Raw genomic sequence first — 24,546 nt, 5'->3', positions numbered from 1 at the left:
GGGTGGGCAATACAAGCTTGTGCTATGACAACCATGGATTGGTAGTCCAGTGGTGTGTGGCACAATGGTGTTACCCCATTGGATGATGTGTTGTTTTCGTTAATACATATGGTTTATTTGATCACTCAGTATCGATTCGAGTTACACAAACCGCACAGCTTTTGGTTTGGGTTCACACACATCGGCTTTTGGCTATGTATAGCTATTTGGGCAGTCTAGGGCTAATACCTATCCTGATTTTCACGGTTGATTTAGATTTAGTTTCGACATGGGCTTGTTTATATAATACCACATAATACAAAGCTGGATTGACAATTACCTGAATGACGTAATACCTTGTGTACCTGACAGGGAGGCTGTACTAGTGACCAGTTTCCGTATGGCCGTTTCTGATTGGTGGCTATGAAAGGTGATTTGTATGTACACTTACGATTGGTCAATTTAGGTTTTTACATATATTTTTATTACTCAGACCTCCACTGCATTATGGTTTATTTTCAAGTAGACTGCCAGTCGACAGTTGCTTTTTTGCGGACCCAGAATGGTGTTTCTATTTACACAATTTTAACATGATTTAAACACTTTTTATGCTCACTTTTATTGCACTTATGGTATATATAATTACACACGTTTTTCAGCCTATCAGGTGAGACTTACCTGAATTATGATCCTATCAGGAGACTGGTTTCTTCTGTCCTCATACACTGATTTCACTCATTGGTTCACACGATAGGGGAGGGTTCCACTTACCTTTATAAGTTTGCCATTTTTGATTGCTGTTTGTCAGAGGAAGGGACTGTTTGGTGTCCCGAAACGTCACAAATAAAATCTTTATTACACAGACGGCTGAAGTCCAGTGAGTGCTTATTCTAACTTTGAGACTATATATATATATATATATATATATATATATATATATATATATATATATATATATATATATATATTCCAGTTGTCTTTTAGCTTAAAGGGACACTGAACCCAATTTTTTTCTTTCATGATTCAGATAGAGCATGCAATTTTAAGCAACTTTCTAATTTACTCCTATTATACATTTTTCTTCGTTCTCTTGCTATCTTTATTTGAAATAGAAGGCATCTAAGCTATTTGTTTGGTTCAGAATCCTGGAAAGCACTTGTTCATTGGTGGATGAATTTATCCACCAATCAGCAAGAACAACCCAGGTTCAAATAAAGATACCAAGAGAATGAAGAAAATTTGATAATAGGAGTAAATTAGAAAGTTTCTTAAAATTGCATGCTCTATCTGAATCATGAAAGAAAAAATTTGGGTTCAGTGTCCTTTTAAATTTTCAACTGAGTCACTTATTATTGAGTAACTTTTTTGAGTCACGGATCATTGATTGCATGCAACTAATCGATGGTTAATCTATATACTTGTTATTTTTGTATATATTGATATTTATACTCATCTAATTTTATTTATTTATGTATATATATATATATATATATATATATATCCGTTGGCAAAGATGTGCACTCTCACTCAATTGCAACTGCCAGGGTGCTAGTAGAATTGGGTATACAATAACAAAAAGAACTTGCACTCACTGGACTTTTCAACAAAACTTTACTTGGCAAAGAAATAGTGACGTTTCGGGGACAGTGTTGAGGAAGGGGATACACTGTCCCCGAAACGTCGCTATTTCTTTGCCAAGTAAAGTTTTGTTGAAAAGTCCAGTGAGTGCAAGTTCTTTTTGTTATTATATATATATATATATATATATATATATATATATATATATATATATATATATATATATATATATATATATATATATATATATATATATATATATAATTCAACATCGTTTAGAAAGAGAATATGGCACAGTAGAGCTATATGAGATACTGTGAACAGGTGGGGGATTGCAGCACTCAATAGAGAAGGGTTTCCCTTTATTAAATCTAAAATGTAGATATATGGCTGGGAGATTTTTAATGACCACCAAACAAATGCACACAGGCTCAGGAAAATGCAATAGTTTTATTTACAGATAAAAATACATCACTGAAAAAGGCATAAAGCATTCTGTCAAACCAGTAAGCTAAGTAAATATACCACTGCAGTGGATAGCATCTACTGGACTAAAATAATAACTGATTAGAGTAGTATTATGTAGCAACAACCAAAGGAAAACACTTCATAATGGTACCATTTATAGGTTTTATGTAACAAGTAGTGACAATACTATTATTTATTTATTTCTACCATTTTATTTTTTAAAAAAAAATTCTGTCTGTGTGGGTAATTAGGGGTGGGATTATTTTCACCTGTGTGGGCCTAGCAAACCTTTATATTTAGCACAGTAACTCTATTGAGCCTGCTCTAATTGGGTCTGTTGTATTGATTCTCTGTTAAAGTAAGATTGTCTGTTTAGTATAATAGTTAGCTAACCAAGGTAGTTAGGCAAACAAGGGTTTGGAGTAACCAAGGGGAAATATAATTATTTTATATTTTTAAGTTAAACGTTTTATTAAGAATGTGTCAGAATCTCATTCAGTGTACAGCTTGCCACATGTTTGCATCACTGGAGCAGCCGCTTCTGGGATTATATGTTTGTGGCAAGTGTGAGCATATTGTCTATTTAGAAACTCGTATTGGGGATCTGGAGGAATGAATTGCAACACTGCATGAAATTCAGACACTTGAAAGGGAAATAGATAAGACTGAGCTGGTTGTTAATGGTTCCAGCAGTGGGAATGGGGAGGATTCAGATGAGGAGACTCCAGGGTGTAGCTGGGTCACAGTTAGAGGGCGAAGTAAAGGTAAGCGGAAGAGACAGGCCAGTTCTGAGCTGGTACACCCCAATAGATTTGCCAGATTAAGTGAAGATGTGGGGGATATCAGTTCGGGGGTGGCAGTGTCAGAGAGGGCTGTTTTGCCTAGTATAGTAAACAGTCCTTTAGTTGTGGAAGAGCAGCATACTATGGTGGGCAGTTCTTCAGTCATGGAAAAGGGGCATACAAGTCAGGGACTGAGTCAGATATTGGTGGTAGGAGACTTTATTATTAGGAAGGTTGATAAGGTCATTTGTCATCCAGACCCTATACATAGAACAGTTTGCTGTCTTCCAACGGCTCATGTTAGGCATATTGTGGAGTGTATTGATAGATTGTTAGAGGGATGTGGGTCTGATCCTGCAGTCATGGTGCATATTGGTACTAATGAAGGAATCGGCGGGATGGAGAGTCCTAAAAAATGACTTCAGGGAGTTAGGTAGCAAACTTAAAGCAAGGACCTCCAAAGTAATATTTTCTGAGATATTACCAGTGCTGTGTGCTAACTCAGTAAGGCAGAAGGAGCTAAGGTCTGTTAATTCATGGTTAAAAACATGGTGTAAAAATTAGGGGTTTGACTTTTTAGAACACTGGGCTGATTTTTCACTAGGGTACAATTTGTACAGTAAGGATGGATTGCAGCTGAATGACATGGGTGCAGGTGTATTGGGGTAAAGGATGGTAGCACGTTTAGAGAACCTTTTAAACTAGGCAAAGGGGGGGAGGGCCAGTTAGAACACAATAGAACAGAGAGATCAGTCTGTGAATATGTCACTCCCTTAATATCTCAAGGAAGGGATGACTTAAGAAATGTCACATTAGAAAGTATAGAGGAAAGCACACCAAGTAGCATCAGAATGCACATGAAAATTAAATGTATGACAACAAATGCAAGAAAATAACACCAATAATTGTCATACAGAGATATTCACGTGTAGCTTCAAACTAATATAAGTTCGCTAAAAGAGAAGGTATAAGGTGAGCAAATCTATCCCCTGCACAAACACTAATCCGTTCCCATAAAACAGATATGTTAGAAAATATTGAAAGATAAGAAAAAATGTGTGTATGTGCGCTAACAGCTGCGGGGATTATATCCATTATGGATATAATCCCCGCAGCTGTTAGCGCACATACACACATTTTTTCTTATCTTTCAAACTAATATAACAATTGTATAGACATTAGCGACTTACAGCTCCCTCTGAGCTTCACACATTGCGGACGTCACAGTGTCATCCATACCCCACAAAGTGATTTTATTCAGTAATATGCACAAACAGTGACTTACCCCACCTCTGTCAAGTTAATCCTCTTCTATGGCGGTTTCGTAAGGACTTTACACGCACAGCATGATCCTTAGTGTAATCACAAACTCACCAGTCTGAAAAAGCGCTTGACGCTGGTGCTCTCAGAGGGGGGGGTGTATCACCTGAGTGCAAATGCCGACTCCCAATATCAGGCATAGGCTGCGATGCTGGACTCGCTGGGGCTCTCCACTACCCCTAAAGAATAATACTTCAATGCAGAAACAACAAATATAGCGATGTCCATAAAAGCACCAAGCAGGAGAAGAGATATTAGTATAAAACGTCCATTTTATTGTATAATGTTTAAAAGAACAAAAGGGCACAGCACACAGAGCTGCTTCTGACGCGTTTCCTGCCTACCGGCACTTCCTAAGAGCTAAACTACAGGTGAGATTATAGCTGTTAAATTGCTTACGGAGTTGTCTGCTTAAACCAATGAAGCAACAGTATTTCATCTCCGCTGCCTATTGAAACAGACAAACTCCTTAATTCACATTTTAAAAGTCACAACATTTAATTTGACCTATCACAAATGCGTTTACAAATTAATCTATACAACCTATCTTAAAAAAGATTATAATATATAGTTAAAAGAGTGACTTAGAAAAACATTTTACATATGCTATAGAATTGAAGTTGGTAACAATATATATATAATCAAATCAAGGAGTTTATAACATTCAGTTGAGACCACTTTTTAAACATTAAATCTTAGGGAAACAAACTTATATAATACCTTTTAAGTATAATAAATATAAATGTCTTCAATACCAAAAGTGCACAAATCACTGATCAATCCCCCAGGGAGACCAATTATTTTAGCTATTAGTTCCCTGGGAGAAAAATTAGGACAATGGGTGGATGCACAATTGCAACCGGTGGTGCAATCTTTACCCGGATTCTAAAAAGATACTAAGCATCTTCTTAGATTACTACAAAAGGTTAATGGGGACAAAAATAATATTTTTGTACCTATTGATGTTGTCTCGCTCTACTCCTGCATCCCTCATGATAAAGGCTTGATAGCTGTAAAGAACATGCTGGTAAGATTTACTTTTTTTTTTTTTTTGTACCCTTAACATAATATTCATATAACTGTCCCAAGTTGAAATGTAGTCAAATGTGTGAAGATTAAAAAGCAAACCTGATATCACCCTCATTTTCCCTCCAAGATGGCTGAGGCCACTTTTGGACCCCTATATTGAAGGTACTACTCAGAGGGGTTTTAAATAATGCAGGCCTAGACAAGGCCTGCATTTTATAGGCTCCTTCCTATGACAGCTAGGACCATGGGTAGGTCCCTAAAACTAATAATAACATTGAGCGAGGATGTTCCAGTTAAACATAATAACATTAAAGATACAAGTACCCAACGCTGTGTCAGAGACAAAGAACTACATGGACTGCTTCACACATACATACAAAAACAGGTGTTATACAAATGAGCTAACATCGATACTAAGATTATGGTGATGAACAGTCTGTAGACATTGAACTCAGGTTAATATTCATAATAAATCTATTCATTTTTAATCCGGAGAACCATTTTTTCATTTATATAGGCAGAAGCCACGTCACTGGTTCTACGAACAGGGCAGAGACAGTATAACTCTGCCAAAAAGGAGTATGGAGGATAAGCTAGTTATCCCTTACCTTACATTTGTGAGGGGGGGGGGGAAGGAGGAGGGAGAGGGGGGGGGAGGGAGAGAGGGGGGGAAAAAAAGGGGGGGGGGAGAAAGGGAGAGGAGGGGTAATGGAGAAAAAGGGGGGAAGGGTGGAAATGGGGGGAGGAGGGTGGAAAGGGAGGGGGGGGCGAAACCTAGAGTGGTAGTAGATGTAAATACTCTCCTCCTCACCAGTGTATAATCTCGGGGGGGGGGGGGGGACCGCAATAGAGATAAGGGAGCAGACTTTCTACAGGGTATATATGGAGAAGGGATCACAAACAGACATTTAATAGGGCACTAAGGTTATTAGGTTTAATGGTGATCTATTCACATAGCAGGATTAACTAGGTTAGTTCAATATTACTAAAGTATATGCTATATAAGCATCGCTCTCTCCAGCTCTCAGGATACACACTTTAAAAGATCACAAAAAGTAGGCCTACAACATACTAGGAGTTAGTAGTACAATGACACGTATATATATTATTTATAAGTGTAGTTCAGCTACCTAGGCAATTCAGAGATGAAGATGTGACTGAAACAACTAGACTGACCCTTTTTCTCATAGATTTAGCTACCGTGACCTAGATTATGTCATAGTCATGTTAACCAGGGTATGTTACATTACTGTATCAGCCCAAGGACTTCATAAACACAATATATAATGTGCAGTAACTGTGCTCTAATAATTGTGAGATTAAAATCATCAGACATCAACTTAATGTCCCGAGACTCAAATCCGCTTTCAACGACTCTCCTCAGCCCACTCCTTTCCTGCAGGCTAGCGAAAAAGCTGTACAGCCAGGCTCCACACATCCAACTGAGGCAGATTCCAATGCTGCTAGTCTCTTATGGGAGAGCCTACTCAGGACCCGAAATGGCTGACCTGCGCTGCCTCTGTCCTGGAAGCCCGCAATCATAGGGACAGCCAGAACCCCACGTCCAGTAACCAGGGCTAAATTAAGTGAATTCTCAGCGCAAGTCAGCATGGGGTTAATACCCCCGTTCTCTTGGGGAAATGAATATAGGGTAAGTTGCAGGTCTTGACAGCCATCTCTAGGCTCCGTAAGTCCCGCTACTACAGGCACAGGAACGGTTCCCACTGCTGAGTCTGAATGGGTAAGAGACTGCGAGTGATCGGATCCACTTGTTCCCACGAGTCATATCTTGGCTTAGTTGCAGTGCCTGGTCGGTAAAGCATGGCGTGTTCCTTTGTTTTCTGACAGAGACCACCTCCCGCGCCGCCATTGCCGTAGTAGCAGAGCCCTGACCACCAACAGACTGCATTTTCAGCAAAAGGCTATCAAACCTAGCCAGCATTGCAGTCTCGTAGACCTCAAATAAAGCTTGTAGTGCGCTCTTAAAATCTGACATCCTGAAGAATGTATAGTTCTCACCAGTGCAGGAGGTATCGCTTCGTAATGCTATGCAAGGGCTAACTTCTCCCCAGTAGAAAATCTAGTGTCCGTTTCTAGCTGTTAATGGCTTCTATAGCCCTTATGCCCTCAGGCTGATATCATTAACCCTCCAGTAATGAGGGTCCGATTGCGGCAAGGAGTCTCATCGGCTCTGTCGATCTCGGCCTGAAGGCCTAACACTGAGGTGCTACTCGGGCCCCCGAATTTTCATTATTCTCACCTTCTGCGGGCACATCAATGATAACCAGGCTGGTCTTTCAGCTTCAAGGGTGATCTAGGGCAATTTTGTATGAAATATTATTAGCTTTTAGCTTGTTAATGCATAATTATGGCAGGAGCTGTGGTCCCACACGTCTACTCTGATCAAGATTTTCTGATTATGGTCGAGAACTTATTGATTATATACTAGAGGTTATTTCCTTTCTACTTGAGCATAATTATTTTATCTTCAACAGCGAGTTCTTTATACAACTTAGAGGAACAGCGATGGGGGCGAAATTCGCCCCATCTTATGCAAACCTTTACTTAGGAGACTTTGAAAGAATGTTCATCTTTAGTGAGGTGAATTCATTTGCAAATAATATTAAATTCTATACAAGATTTATAGATGACATTCTCCTAGTATGGGAGGGACCAGTAGTTGAATTAGAATTGTTCATGGAATATTTGAATAACAACAGGGGCAATTTAAGTTTCACTTATAATACCTCTGAAACTAATATGCCATATCTGGATGTATCTTTATCCCACGATCAAGACAACATCATTACTGAAGTCTACAGGAAGGAAATTAGTGGTAACACTATTTTAAGAGCAGATTCATCCCATCCACATCATCTGAAAAAGGGTATACCTAAGGGCCAGTACATCAGATTAAGACGGAATTGCACTAATTTAAAATCCTATTGGGAGCATTCAAATTAATTGACCTCACGTCTAGTAGAAAGAGGTTATGATTCCTCCTTGTTGCAGAATATTGCAGGTCAGGTATCTGGATATGACAGAAATAATCTCCTTTTTGATAGAAAGAAAGAAAGAAAGGGCAAGTTATGGTGATATTAGTTTCATAACTACTTTTAGTAGACAATATAGTAATATCTGTGAAATGAAAGAGGTTGCCTATATTGGAAAAGGATAATGATCTCAGAAGTATATCCAGTAATTGTAAATTTGTATCCAGTAGAGCAGAAACAATTGGAGACAGAATAGCTAAAAACTTTGCAACAAGTGTAAGTGATACTGGAGTCAAGACAAACGGGCTCTCTAAAAAAGCAGTTTTTTTTTAAATGTGGCTGCAGACCTTGCAAGAGTTGTCATTATGCTACAATAGGAGATACATTTACATCTACAAATACAGGTAAGATATACGACATTAGGAATAGGCTTAATTGCAATTCAACTTATGTCGTATATCTTATTACCTGTGGCTTTTGCAATTTTCAGTACGTGGGTCTCACTTCAAGGTTTCTTAAGGACAGGATAAGGGAACATCTTCTGTCCTAAGAAGCTGAAGTCCCTAAAACGCCGGTGGCAAAACATTTTGCCAAGCACGATGAGGGTTTAAAGTTTTTTCATTTTCAGGGTATTGACCAAGTAAGAGTTAATGCAAGAGGAGTTGATAGGTATATGGCCCTTAGCAAAAAAGAGGTCTTTTGGATCTATACACTAAAAACAGGACATCCATTGGGAATTAATAAAATTAGTGATGTTAAGTTATTTATAGATCACAATTAGCCTTTTTGAAGATAGCTTATGAACTTCTGAAATTTAATTTTTTTCTTGTAGGTTTGTTTCTGATATTATTTATAACTGTTGTTAATCTAACACAATAAAATGCAATATATAGAACACAATTTGTTATGGGGCTCAGCGTTGAGTTAATGGGGACGATCTTAGAAAATATTGTTGAAGACATTTATATTTATTATACTGAAAAGGTAGTATATAAGTTTGTTTCCCTAAGATTTAATGTTTAAAAAGTGGTCTCAACTAAATGTTATAAACTCCTTGATTTGAGTATATATAGTGTTACCAACTTCAATTCTATAGCATATGTAAAATGTTTTTCTAAGTCACTCTTTTAACTATATATTATAATCTTTTTTAAGATAGGTTTTATAGATTAATTTGTAAACGCATTTGTGATAGGTCAAATGAAATGTGACTTTTAAAATGTGAATTAAGGAGTTTGTCTGTATCAATAGGCAGCGGAGATGAAATACTGTTGCTTCATTGGTTTAAGCAGACAACTCCGTAAGCAATTTAACACCTGTAATCTCATCTGTAGTTTAGCTCTGAGGAAGTGCCGCTAGGCAGGAAACGCATCAGCAGCAGCTCTGTGTGCTGTGCCCTTTTGTTCTTTTAAACATTATACCATAAAATGGACGTTTTATACTAATATCTCTTCTCCTGCTTGGTGCTTTTATGGACATCACTATATTTGTTGTTTCAACAAATGCAAGAAGCATGACAGGTAAAATAGGGGAGCTGACGCTCTTAGTTGCAGAAGAGGACTATGATGTTATCAGTATAACTGAAACTTGGTGGGATGATTCACATGACTGGGCAGTTAACTTAGAGGGGTATACTTTATTTAGGAGGGACAGGAATAATAAAAGGGGTGGAGGAATCTGCATGTATATTAAACCTAACCTTAAACCTACAATAAGGGAAGATATTTATGATACAAGTGACAATGTAGAGACCCTGTGGGTTGAAATTAAGAGTGGGGGGAAAAATCCTAAAAAAATATTACTAGGAACATGCTACAAGCCCCCCAACATTATTGACCCGGAGGAAACTCAACTACTTATCCAAATAGGTAAGGCTGCTAATAACAGTGCTGTAATTATGGGAGATTTTAACTACCCTGATATAAACTGGGCCAATGAAACTAGTAATTCAGCTAAGGGGGATAGATTTTTAAATGTTCTCAGGGATAACTTCTTGTCACAACTAATAGAGGAGCCGGCTAGGAGTAAAGCTATATTGGATTTAGTGCTATCAAACAATACAGATATAATATCAAACATAGAAGTCAAAGAACATTTGGGTAACAGTGATCATAACATGGCCACATTTGAAATCTCTTTTCATATGCAGTGTCTTTAAGGTTTAACTAAGACTTTTAATTTCAAGAAAGCAAAATTCAACGATTTAAGGAAATCATTAAATAATATAATTTGGGACAATGCATTCTCTAATAAAAATACAGAGGATAAATGGATGATAATTAAACATTTGTTAAATAAATATACATATCAACAAATACCTTATGGTTATAAAAATAAAAAATCAAAGCCGTTATGGCTAAATAAAAATGTGTTAAGAGAAATTAGGAAAAAACGTAGGGCATTTAAATTATTAAAAGAAAATAGTACAGACTCAACATACAATATTTATAAGGAATGTAACAAAACATGCAAAAAAGCAATCAAATTAGCCAAAATTGAAAATGAAAAATTAATTGCCAAGGATTCTAAGTCTAACCCTAAAATGTTCTTTAAGTACATAAATAGCAAAAAATCTAAGAAGGATAATATAGGTACATTAAAATGCGTGGAGGGTAGAATGATAAATGACAGGGAGAAGGCTGAGGTACTTAACCAGTTTTTTTCTTCAGTATACACAAGAGAGGAACCATTGGATGGTACTTTGGAACAAAATAAAACATGCCAGTCCATATCATTAACTGGGTTATGTTTAAAGGATATCAGGAAAAAAACTGGATAATATTAAGGTAAATAAAACCCCAGGCCCAGATGGAATACACCCAAGGGTGTTAAGGGAAATTAGCACTGTTATAGACAAACCTCTACTCTTAATTTTTCAAGATTCATTATCCTCAGGCATGGTACCCCAGGATTGGCGCAAAGCTGATGTGGTGCCACTCTTCAAAAAGGGAAGTAGGGATGATCCAGGAAGCTATAGACCAGTTAGTCTGACATCAATAGTGGGAGAGATATTTGAAGGGATTATAAGGGATTATATCGATGAGCATATTCGTGTAAACAAGATTATGAGTTCTAATCAGCATGGCTTTAGGAGAAATAGATCATGTCAAACTAATCTAATTAGATTCTACGAGGAAGTAAGTAAAAATATAGATAAAGGGGAATCAGTTGATGTGATATACTTAGATTTTGCAAAGGCATTTGATACAGTGCCACATGAGAGATTAATGCACAAAATTAAGGGACTGGGAATATCTTAAAATGTTAGCTCATGGATAAAAGATAGGGAGCAACGAGTTGTAGTAAATGGATCATACTCAGACTGGACAAACGTAATCAGTGGCGTCCCCCAGGGATCAGTACTGGGCCCTGTTCTTTTTTTTTTTTTTTGTAATTTTTTTTTTTTTTATTGAAGTTGTGAGATTAACAAACAAGAGAGAAACAAACATAATTCGTCCAGAAGCAAGTAATTACATCCAAGGTAAGTACAGGTTACAAAATCGTATCTTATTCCAATAAAGCATAAGTGAAGCCATGGACGAATCAAAATTGAACTTCACTTTTATAGTTTAGTATATAGAATTTGTATCCCAAAGCAACAGAAGAAAACCTCTGTACAAACTATGTTAATAATAGCGTAACAAGGGGATATGGCTCATGTTTCGGTCACTCTTGGACCATAGCATGTGGGGGAGGGAATGCAGCGGGCGAGAGCCGCTCATATTAGAGAGGGGAAAGGGGAGGGGGGGCGGAGCCAGCTAAGGTATGTCAGTAAATTACTAGTAAACTAAGGAGAAGCGGTATAAGGGCAAAAATTATGAGTCGCATAGATGAATAGGGTGCAACAAACAATCCAGGGTCAATAACAAATAAATAGTGAGAAACCACACTTAAGTCGAGCATATTAGTAGACACTACTATTAAACCAAGGGCATCAGTGTACAACAAATGATGTATAGTCAAGGAAAACAGCCTATCAGTCACTGCGTATAATTAAATGTGGTAACTATAGGGGTCCTATCTACAGAGGGGCACATACTCATAAAAAGTGTTACAAAGGAGTAGGGAGCTATTGCATACACAAAGTTATCAATAGGCTACTATGATAGGAGCTTATCATAGCTAAATGGGGATAAAGCTTAAATTATCACCAAGAAATAATTATGTACTGCTAATAGAACTACCCAATGAAACTACTTAAGTAAAATATAAAATCTTGAAAGATGGGTACGGTTAGCTCCATATAACTGAGATAAGACAAATATATTAGTCACTCCTTAGCCTTTACATATTCATCCTGTGAAGGAGTTGACTCATCCTATCCCACAGACTCGGCCGCCATCCGTAGGACAAAGACTGTCGTGCTACGTTTAAATAAAGGCCAGAGTGGGCTTTTCAGAGTCTCAGTTGGGGAGATCATAGCTCATGGCAATGAAAGAACATAAGTTAATGAAAAGTGGTATATGGTCCTAGGTAATTATTAGGATTAGCTAGCTACAGATCTTAAGGAATGATAGGAGTGCCTATTGCCTAGTACAAACATAATAATAACAACAGTGATTGAACACACATTGAACTGAATTCTTATTAAGAGTATATGGTTAAAAAATACTGGTTGAGGGGATGTCCTGTGATATTAGGGAGAGACTAAAGTAGGGGGCCTTCCTGTGTGTGAATATCCCATGTGATAAGTGAAGTCCAAGGAGACGGACATCACAAATTCTAATGTTTGTGATGATACGAGTGTACATTAATAGTCTCAGTAGGTCAGATTATAAGCACTGTATAAAGCAAGGTTAAATATGTATAGAGATTCAGCGAATACATAGCTCGATTAATAACTAGCAGACATATTAGACAGTCATGATATGGGTACTACAGACTGCAGGATGGATTAGGAAAGGACGCATGGATCTCCTATGTAAGTGAGACCTATAATACAATATAATATATAACAACAAAGGATAAGTACATAGTACAGCATGCATTATAAACCACATCAAAAACTTAATTATTATGCGGGTAGTCCTGCTAGTAAAAAAGATATGAAGAAAAACTCTAAGAATGCGAGTTTGTGGCTTAGGGGAGGTCTAATAGTAAAATCAAATATCGATGTGGAGTCTCACTGGGACAGTGGATATGACCCCAGGCAAGACATCTAGTATGTGAGATATAGCGGGAGAGACCAATCTTCATTAGCTAAGACAATATGTAAAAAGGAGCATCCACTCTGTGTACCCTAGATGGGAATGTACTTTGAGTAAACAGTACAGGCGTGAAGAAGAGAAGCCCTGAATTATCCTTACGTGGAATCAGACGAGCAGACAGTCCGCGATCTCCCTGGGTGAGACCTTTAAGATAAGTGGAGCAGTTAAGGGCTTCTGAGCAATCCTCCCCAGAAGATCGGGTCGCCTGTGAGGGAGAGCTCCACGGACCACACTGCTTCCGATCGTCTACAGCAGGACCTCCAGATAAATCAGCTGTCTCAGGCCCATAGGAGTTATAAAGTGTCAGCTGGGAACTGCATACTTTGGTCACACCGAGCGGCGGAGTCTGCAGCGTCACAAAGTATGGAGCGTTCTGTCGCCCCAGCCCTGTGAGGACCGGGGAGTGCTGCTGGGTTGAAGGTATTTTAGGCAGTATCATTGACCTCGGATCTAGCTCTCCCTTATTTGCTGTACACAAGTCGGCAGTGTCTTGGGGCAAATCTATGTTGTATTGTATCAGGTGTAGTTCCAGCCGGTCTACCTCCACCCTCACTTCTCCAGCTATTATTGTGCTTTGCGATGAGCCCGTCACAGCTCTCAATTCAGCAACCAGAGCTTGCTGATGTAAGTCCATCGAGCGCATTAGAGCGTGGATCGCTAGAAGAAATTGTTGCTCCATGGTTATACTAAAGGTGCAAGTATAATGAGTATGTTCCCATCCGTTGAAGCAGTGCGTGGGTAGTTTCAAGTATGATGGCGGGAGCTTCGTAGCGGTCTCAGCTGGCTAATAGGCCTTAGTACCAGTATTTTGTCAATTTATGGTAGTTTAGTCCCAATCTTTGTGAATAATATCCTAGGGTATAATAAGAGCCAAATACAAAAATATATAAAGCCTTAGGGTGTCACAGAGGAGTATTTTGGTTGTCAGATTTTAGGAGCTCCGAGACGGCACATCTTGTTGCTTCAGCAGTTGGCCCCGCCCCCGACCCTGTTCTTTTTAATATTTTTATAAATGACTTGGAGCAAGGATTAAATAGCGACATATCTATTTTTGCAGATGATACTAAGTTAAGTAAGGTCATTAGGTCAGAGCAGGACAAACTTATTACAAAGGGATTTGCAAAAATTAGAACTATGGGCAAGTAAATGGAAAATGAGATTTAATAAGGAAAAATGCAAGGTTCTACATTTTGGAAGTAAAAATAAGCAGGCAACGTATTTTTTAAATGGGACAAGACTTCGCCAAACACAGGAGGAAAGGGATTTGGGAGTAGTAATAGATAACAAGCTAAAGATGGGTGCACAATGCAGGGCAGCGGCTTCAAAGGCTAATAAGATGCTAGCATTTATTAAGAGGCATTGATTCAAGGGAGGAAAGCATAATTCTGTCACTATATAAAGCCCTGGTAAGACGTCACCTTGAGTTTGGAGTGCAGTTCTGGGGACCGATCGCTAAAAAAAGATATTGCAGAACTAGAAAAAGTTCATAGAAGGGCCACAAAGCTAATAAGGGGATTTGAGAAATTAACCTATGAGGAGAGGCTAGCCAAACTGGGTCTGTTTTCTTTAGAAAAAAGGCGCTTGAGAGGTGACATGATTACTTTATATAAATATATTCAAGGCCCATATACAGAGATGGCAGAAGCTCTGTTTATTCCAAGGAAAATGCTTCTGACAAGAGGTCATAATTTAAGGTTGGAGGAAAGGAGATCCTGCAACGGAAACATTTTTTCACTGTAAAAGCAATAAAATTGTGGCATTCACTACCTTAGAGGTAGTGAATGCCAATACCATAGATACATTTAAAAATAGTCTGGATACATTTCTGTATATAAACAAAATTCATGGATATGATTGCTAGTATTAAATGAGTCACCTTTTAGTGGGGTTATTTAAGCTTAACTGGAGCTTTTTGTAAGTATTTTAGATTTGTATAGGTTGAACTCGACTTCAGTCTTTTTTCAACCTTATCTACTATGTTAAAGAACAGTTAACACCAAAGCCATATTTATTATACGGCCTGATTAGTATGGTGGGTAATGTCCTCCTTGGGATGTATAGGCAAACAGGGCCTTAATGAGCTCAAAGTCCTTATTGAATCAAGGCTGAGACACAAGGTGAGAAAATCCTCCAGGGGTTAAAGGTTTGGATTTCAAGGTATTGTAAGCTTGATCCTGCTTCCATCCGGTGAATACATCAAGTATAGCTAGCTAATAAATTGAGGTAAGAACGTCCTCTTTAGCCAGCAAAAGAAGGTGTTAGACGTTGTTACAACCAAGTTTAGTTGTTGCTTGAACCGATGACAAATGCAGCCTTGCAGAGTGTTGCGGTAAGTGAAGACCAGGTATTTCCTTTCAGGCACTTTAACAAGACCGGGACAACAGCCTCCGACGTCTTATACTTTTTAGATTCTCCTTCACATATAGTCATGTCTCATTGCTTGTAGAGACCCCGACTGTGGTGGGTGTAGTTGCCTGTGTACTTATTCCTCCGGGCTTCTAAAAACCGCTTTAGCTGTTTGTAAGTGTCAGTTGACGTGCGTTTCGCCCCCCACAATGCTAAGCGAAAGCAGGGGCCTCGTCAGGACTCTCGATCACCTGTGTCTCTAGACTTTTGTTGGTTTTTAGTGATGAGGGCGTGGTTACCTTAGTACTTCCATTTCCAATCATTTGGTTACTAGAGCCAAACCTCTTTAAATGTTACCGAATTATAGTCTAGAGTAAATGTACGTGATACATTGTGTTTGAAAATGATTGCATCAAACCAGAACCTATGTGCACTCTTATGCAAACATTGCTCATTCTTATTACACCTAATGGAATAGTCGGTTAGTATAATTGTAAGATAATATTATATTTGAATCAACATGTTAAAGGATAGGAAGCTTTTAACAGAATTATGCAGTAGCATAAAACAGGATATTTCTTTGTTCTTTTACATTTGTTAAACACTTTCTTTAAGCAGGAAATTTATCAGTTTTCCATAAATTTCTCACATCAAAAGAATTTTACAATAAAATTATCAGCCCAAAAAAGATGCATACTCTATTCTTTCATTTAGACCATGTGGAGAGACTGTATTTAGTATGTACGTCCACCTAGCTTCTTTATTTAAAAGGCATTTGTTTTCATCACCTCCTCTTCCATTTGTTATTCCTCTATCTATTCCTACAAATTATAAAGATACAGTGCTGCTGTTGTGTGCCTCCCTAAAGTGACGTGCTACACTGGTGTCCCTTTCATAGAGGATATCATCCCTATGCTCCTGTACTCTGTCCTTGAACATCCGTTTCGTTTTTCCAACATAGAACAGAGGACATGAGCACTGTAAGAGATAGACAACCCCTACTGTGTTAGAGTTAGAGAAACATCTAATGTCAAATTATTTACCAGGATTTGCTGAGGTTTTACATTTAAGCATATTTATATATATCTCCATACACCGATCACGTAATATTTAATTGGCGCACCCTTTGGTTTTCAGTACTTTTGTGCTGTTGTTTACCTTGATAAAGTACTTATATCTAAGAAAACCAAGATGTTTAGTACCACCGAGCCGTCCACTTCTGCGGGGTCACCGTCCCATGAGGTGCGTTCCCTGCATTCATCTCTTCTTATTACACATGCAGCTTCCCATTGCACTGCTAATCCTCCTTCAGGAGGGGCCCTCTTACCGACAGACTTTGCCATTTGTAGTTGGTCAGCAATGTCTGCAGCCTTCAGTGCTTTACCTTTTCCTGCTAAGCGCAAGCAAAAGGTTAAATATTGCTATCCTTCCCAGGGGTCATCTACCAACTTGTTGGATTTATCTGATACTAGGTTATCCGCTGATGAGGACACCTTTGATACTTCAGAAGATGCTTTTTCTGGATCAGAATCTGCTGCCTCTAAACCTCCAGCTGCGGAGGAACCAGACTTTAGATTTACGATCAAGCACTTAAGTTTTCTGTTAAAGAAAGTGTTGGCTACTTTAGAGGTTCCGGAACATAAATTACCAGAGGAACCTTCTATTCCTAAGCTTGATAAAGTTTGAGGACAGGGTGGTGCCACAGACTTTCCCGGTTCCTGTAAAGATGGCAAATATTAAGAATGAACGGGAGAGACTTGGATCTTCTTTTTCCCCTTCTTCCTTTAAGAAATTGTTCCCGGTTCTGGACTCTCAATTAGAGTTGTGGCGTTCCATCCCTAAGGTGGATAGAGCTATCTTCACGCTCGCTAAGAGCACTACTATCCCGCTTGATGATAGTTCGTCGTTTAAGGAGCCCATGGATAAGAAGCTAGAAACTCTGCTAAGGAAGATGTTTCAGCACACTGGGTATTTGTTTCAACCTGCAGCGGTGGCTGGAGCCTCTACCTATTGGTGCAGCTCTCTATCGTAGATGATCAAGGTGGAAACTCCCCTTGAGGAGATCCAGGAAATTCGAAGGCCTTGAGGGTAGCTAATTATTTTATCTGTGATGCAAATATTATTATCGGTTATTTGTAGAGTGCCAACAGATTCCACAGCGCTATAAACAAAAGCGGGGTACACCAAAACAATTATAGGGATGAAATGGGTAGAGGGCCCTGCCAAGAGTTGCACTGTTGTAGTCCTCTCTTAAGAAGGTGATCTACAAACAGCTGGACTCTTAGGCTTAAATGCTAATTGGGTTCAGGGGATAGCAATGGAGGAGAGGAACTGGTATAAAGAAAGGTTAGGGTAGGTTGTATGCATCCCTGAACAGTAGAGTCTTCAGGGAGCGCTTAAAGCTTTCAAAACTAGGGGAGAGTCTTGTGGAGCGAGGCAGAGAGTTCCACAAGATGGGAGCCAGTCTGGAGAAGTCCTGTAAACGGGAGTGTGATGAGGTAACAAGAGAGGAGGAGAGTAGGAGGTCATGAGCAGAGCAAAGGGGACGGGAGGGAGAGTATCTGGAGACAAGGTCTAAGATATAGGGGGGAGCAGTGCAGTTGAGGGTTTTGTATGTCAGTGTGAGAATTTTGTGTTTGATTTTACAGCCAGTGAAGGGATTGGCAGAGAAGTGCAGCAGATGAAGAGCGACGTGTAAGGAAGATGAGCCTGGCAGAGGCATTCATTATGGATTGTAAAGGAGCTAGGCAGCAGGAGGGGAGACCAGAGAGAACAGAGTTGCAGTAATCGAGGCGGGAAAGGATGAGAAAGTGGATTAAAATCTTAGTTGTGTCTTGTGTAAGGAAGTGTCTAATTTTAGAGATGTTTTTGAGGTGGAAGCGGCAGGCTTTAGCCAAGGACTGAATGTGAGGAGTGAAAGAAAGATCTGAGTCAAATGTGACCCCGAGACATCGGGCATGCAGGGTAGGGGGTAATGATGGATTTGTCGACAGTTATAGAGAGATTGGGGGTGAAGATTTTGGAAGAAGGGGGGGGGGAATAAGATGTGAGAAAGACAGTTGGTGACACGGGTTAGGAAGGAACGAGATAGGTCTGGTGCTGAGAAGTAGATTTTGGTGTCGTCAGCATACAAATGATATTGGAAACCGTGGGACTTTATTAGGGAACCTAGTGATGACGTGTAGATTGAGAAGAGGGCCGAGGACAGAGCCTTGCGGTACTCCGACAAAGTGGTGACGGGGCAGAGGAGGCCCCAGAGAAGGCTACACTAAAGGTACGGTTTGACAGGTAGGAAGAGAGACACGAGAGGGCTGTGTCACAGATGCCGAAGGATTGGAGGGTTTGGAGCAAAAGACTACTTTGCCTTCCATTTAAGAGGAAGATTCTTTTCGGTCCAGGCCTCGACTCAATCATATCCACGGTTACTGGGGGCAAGGGTGCCTTTCTACCGCAGGATAAGAAGAATAAACCTAAAGGACAGGGTCCTAATTTTCGTCCCTTTCGTTCTGAAAAATCCCAACGACAGCAGCCCTCCGGGAAGCCTGAACAGTCCAAGGGAACTTGGAAATCATCTCAATCTTAGAAAAAATCCAAGCAGAACAAGAAGCCTGCAGAAACAAAATCGGCATGAAGGGTTCTTAAGAATTGCGTTCCTGGACCAGCACTTCAAGTTTGTTGCTCTTCCATTTTGGTCTAGCTACTGCCCCAAGAGTCTTTACAAAGGTTCTGGGGGCTCTGCTCGTGGTGGTGAGATTCAGAGGTATTGCAGTAGCACCATTTTTGGACAACATCCTGGTTTAGGCTCCGTCCTGTCAGCTGGCAGAGGATCATTCAAGAGCTCTTCTACTTCTTCGATCTCATGGATGGAAGATAAACTCAAAGTTCTCTGGTTCCCAGTACCAGGGTGGAATTCCTGGGTACGATGATAGATTTGATATCCATGAGGATATTTCTTACAGACCAGAGACGTTGCAAAATTACTTCCAATTGTCTTGCCCTTCAGACCTCCTTAAGGCCCAGTGTATGGAGGTAATTGGGCTCCCCAGGCGAAACTGATAGATGCCTTGGCGGTACCTTGGGACTTCAACCTAATGTACATATTTCCACTGTTGCCTCTTCTACCTCGTGTAGTGGCCCGCATCAAGGAGGAGCAAGCTTCGGCAGTACTAATTGCTCCATCGTGGCCACGAAGGATGCGGCTCGTGGACCTGGTGGAGATGTCGTCATCTCCTCCATGGAGGTTACCTTGTCGCAGGGATCTGCTGGTTCAGGGTCCTTTTGTTCATCAGAATCTAGATTCTCTTAAATCTAGTTCTTAAGGTTTTGCAGAGGGCTCCGTTTGAGCCTATGCATTTGGTTGACACTAAATTACTGTCTTGGAAGGTTCTTTTTCTACTGGCTATTGCTTCGGCAGAGTCTCTGAGATGGCAGCCTTGCAATGTGAGCCTCCTTACCTAGTTTTTCATGCTGATAACGCTGTTCTTAGTACTGGGTTGGGTTTTCTCCCTAAGGTTGTGTCTGATCGCAACATGAAGGAACGGTTACTTCATAATTTGGATGTGGTTCGGGCTCTGAAATTCTATCTTCAGGCTACAAAGGATTTTAGACAGACTTCGGCATTGTTTGTGGTCTATTCTGGGAAGCGTAGATGGCAGAAGGCTTCTTCCACTTCCCTATCTTTTTGGTTGAGGAGCAATATTCGCTTGGCATATGAGACAGTGGGACATAAACCTCCTCAGAGGATTACGGCTTATTCAACTAGAGCTGTGGCTTCATCTTGGGCCTTCAAGAATGAGGTCTCTATGGAGCAGATTTGTAGGGCAGCTACCTGGTCCTCTTTACATACCTTTTCAAAGTTTTAAAAATTTTACGTTTTTGCTTCGGCTGAAGCAGCTTTTGGGAGAAAGCTTTTGCAGGCTGTGGTGCCCCCAGAATAGGGTCCGCCTCTCTTTTTACCCTCCCGTTTCATTCAGTGTCCTGTAGAGCTTGAGTATATGTTTCCCACAATTAAGAAATTAAGCTGTGGACTCTCCTCATATTAAGATGGAAAACATAAATTATGCTTACCAGATAATTTAATTTCCATCTGTATTAGGAGAGTCCATGGCCCCCACCCGTTTTTCTCCGTTGGGCGGATCAAAATTTTTTGTTCTTCTGGCACCATTTATACCCTGATATTTCTCCTACTGTTCCTTGTTCCCTCGGCAGAATGACTGGGGGATGAGGGGAGTGGGGGAGGTATTTAACTCTTTGCCTCCTCCTGGTTGCCAGGTTCTGTATTCCCACAAGTAAGGAATGAAGCTGTGGACTCTCCTGATACAGATGGAAATTAAATTATCAGGTAAGCATAATTTTATGTTTTTTGCAGAACTCATAGCAGCCAGAATAACTCAGTAACTGGAAAACTACTGTATGAAGGTCATTTTTAAAGAAAAACATTTTAGCTTGGCTGAAGAGATGCTTTATTCTATAACAATATGATGAAATTGTGTTCGCAAACTCAAGACGTCTAAACAGAATCTACATGCTTCAGAGATTCTCTCTAGCGAACATATTTAGTTCTATTCTGTCATTTTCAGAGTTCTCTACAAATGTCATAGGGCAGAAGGGATAGCTATCTTTTCAGCTATCCAGTAGGGCCATACATTCCATGTTTAGGATCTGATTGGTTGTCTTACATTTTTGTAACGCCTAAGGCAGTAAAGCACCATACAAGCTTTTGATTCCTTATAGATATAGGGAAAAGTGTTCTTTGTCTAAGCCCACAATTTCTTGATCATTGTAAATCTAAGGTGGATGTGTACTAGCTGAAAAATATTACTGCTGGTTATAGGTATACTCAAGTAGGGCAGGTTTAACATCTTGCGCAACTAAGATGAAGGTTACTATAGAAGTACTGAAAGCTTGATGCATGGTGCTGTACTGCTGTAAGATTTGCACATTAAATACAAACTTAAATCTCCTACATGTTTAAGCACAGTAAACATACAGTGCACGTTCTATAGTGCATGCTTTTATAAGTAAAAGGACATGATGCAGAAAGGAAATGCATTAATCTCTTAAGAGCATTTTATTATTGATGTATGGCTATGTGTCTAACCCTTAATTGTCTTCATTTTCTTGGAATCCTTTGTTTAAAAGCATACCTAGAAAGGCCCAGTAGCAGTAGTGCACTACTGGGCACTAGCTGTTGATTGGTGGCTGCACATATATTCCTCATGTCATTGGCTCATCCAATGTGTTTAGCTAGCTCCCTATAGTGCACTGATGCCCATTCAACAAATGATACTAAGAGAATGAAGCAAATTTGATAATAGAAATGGTATGCTCTAGCTTTATCATGAAATGAAAAAATGGGGTTTATGTTCCTTTAAAATCAGCTTCAGAGCAGCAATGCATTACAGGGAGCTGGCTGAACACGTCTTGTGAGCCAACGACTGGAGACATTAGTGTTATAACAATCAGTGGTGCATTGCTTAGGATATGTATGTTTGCTTTTCAACAATGGATACCATGAGAGTGAAGTTAATTTAAAATGTTTCTTAAAATTGCATGCTTTAGCCGAATTATGTTTATTTATGGCTTTTATATCCCTTAGGTAAGCAAAACTTACTTTTCCCTCTCCCTCAATGGGACTAGAGAAATAGAGAAGTGCCATACTAAGGTTCTAATTTCCACTTTGTGCATTGCTTTTGACTGAAGACCGCAAAGGAGACCAGGAACATAGACGTCATCGGACATTTCTCTTCAGGCAGATTTTTGCTTTGCAGGGCATAACTATGGATGTATATTATACACGGATAACAATATACTAACATTTTCATTCAAATCTGCATTTCAAGTTAACATGAAAATCCTCTTATGATGTAAAATGCATGGAATAGTTGGTTGAGCTACAAAGTACATTTTGATTTTCATGCTGTAATTTCATTTTCTTTTACCATTCCCCCAATAGTATTCTACAAGTAACTGATCACTTGTTTCTTATTATATCTTGTGTATCCTACTAATTTGTTACAGCATGTAATTTTATCTCTAGTGACCCTGCAACTCCTTGCAAAGGGGTTAGAACACATAGTTAAAGTACTGCTCTGGCCCAATCAGTATTCAGTAGTGATAGTCTCACGGCCCAGCGGTGTAACTTCTGCTGCTGATTGGGTCAGCGGCAGTTTCTGCTCAGGGCCAGCAGTTCTGCAGCTCCAAAGCAGTACTGTAATGTGTTTAACCCCTTTGGGACTTGCAGCATCGCTGGTGTTAAAATGACATATGTAACTTTCCCCCCCACTGTAATGGCAATTTTAAGAAAATGATGACATGTAAATATGTTTCTATCTTCAAAGCTTGCTGCATTACATCTAAACAATACTCTTATAATAAATCCAGTTAGGTTTGTGTGTGTGATAATGTAGCAAAGCAAAATAAAGTTTGAATATTACATGAGTATATATTTAGAATGTAATATTGTTACTGCTTCATAAGAGAAAATTGTGCTGTAAGGTATTACTAGAGAAAAAAGGCTGTAATGCATTATTCATTCTTCTAGGTATTTCTGGAAAAGGACCAGCTGCAGGAGATGGAAGCGGGGACACTACCTCTGGGGCGTTTGCCCGCATATCGGACACAATCCCACCATTGCCCGCACCGCACCAATCTGCAGGGGACTTAGATGAAGATGATTGGGAGGCTTAAATACATAAAATACCAGTTGTACTTCTGCACCAGCTGTCTAAAGTAATGGTGCTGAGCATCTGTTAGAGAAGGAATTTGCACAAGGAAGTAAAATATTCTATATATTATATATTACTTTGCATCAGAAAAATATTGAAGGTCATTCTAGTCACTCATTGACATATTAACCAGATATAATTATTATAATTTTTTTTTTTTTAATTAAAATTCTGTCAAGAGTAAGTTTATTTTTCTGCTGTATTTCTTTAACATAAATTGTTCATTCCTTTAACTTCACTGTTGCCAACACTGGCATTTTAGCATCTTGAAAAAGAAAATGCAAGTTTCAAAGATCAAATACTTATTGGTTGAGGAGGACAATTCCTTGGACTGTATTCGTGGACACGCCTCCACACACAAAGTGTTGCACTACTGGGAACTAGCTGCTAATTGATGGCTGAGCATGTCTCTTTGTCATTGGCTCACCCAATGTGTTCAGTTAGCTCCCCATTAGGGCATTGCTGCTCCTTCAACAATGGATAACAAGAGAATGAAGCAAATTTGATAATAGAAGTGAATTGGAAAGATGATTAAAATGATATGCTCTGAGTCATGAAAGAAAAATGTTGGGTGTTATATCCCTTTAATTTGTGTCACACAAGCCACTGCTGATTCTCTGAGGAGTGGTGTTTGCATGCTGGTGCACAGGGCACTTACAGCATTTGTGCATATGCTGCTGAAACACTAAAAACATAATTTATGCTTACCTAATAAATGTATCTCTTTCCGGATATGGTGAGTCCATAGAATCATCAATTACTAGTGGGAATATCACTCCTGGCCAGCAGGAGGAGGAAAAGAGCACTACAGCAAAGCTGCTATCTATGTTACTTCCCTTACCCATAACCTCCAGTCATTCCGCCGAAGGAAAAATGGAAAAAGAAGATAACACAAAAGTGTAGAGGTGCCTGAGGTTTTAGAAAAAAGAACTGTCTTAAATACAGGGTGGGCCGTGGACTCACCATATCCGGAAATAAATAAATTTATCAGGTAAGCGTAAATTATGTTTTCTTTCCTAAGATATGGTGAGTCCACGGAATCATCAATTACTAGTGAGAATCAATACCCAAGCTAGAGGACACATGATAAGGGAGGGACAAGACAGGTAGACCTAAA

At 39.4% G+C, this 24,546-nt stretch overlaps 1 protein-coding gene across 1 annotated transcript in view; it reads left to right on the top strand.

Annotated features, from left to right (window-relative positions):
- The window catches only part of LOC128664121 (WASH complex subunit 1), an 86,779-nt gene extending 63,166 nt beyond the window's left edge, over positions 1-23,613 (top strand). Inside the window, exon 11 of the mRNA XM_053718817.1 lies at positions 23,246-23,613. Within this exon, the coding sequence (XP_053574792.1) occupies positions 23,246-23,391 (146 nt within the window). The 3' untranslated portion in view covers positions 23,392-23,613. The remainder of the gene's footprint in view (positions 1-23,245) is intronic.
- Positions 23,614-24,546: the final 933 nt, after the last annotated feature.

Source organism: Bombina bombina, chromosome 6 (assembly GCF_027579735.1).
Source record: "Bombina bombina isolate aBomBom1 chromosome 6, aBomBom1.pri, whole genome shotgun sequence".
Lineage (NCBI taxonomy): Eukaryota > Metazoa > Chordata > Amphibia > Anura > Bombinatoridae > Bombina > Bombina bombina.
Note: the sequence above shows the minus strand (reverse complement) of the source record. Positions and strands in the feature narration are given on the sequence as shown.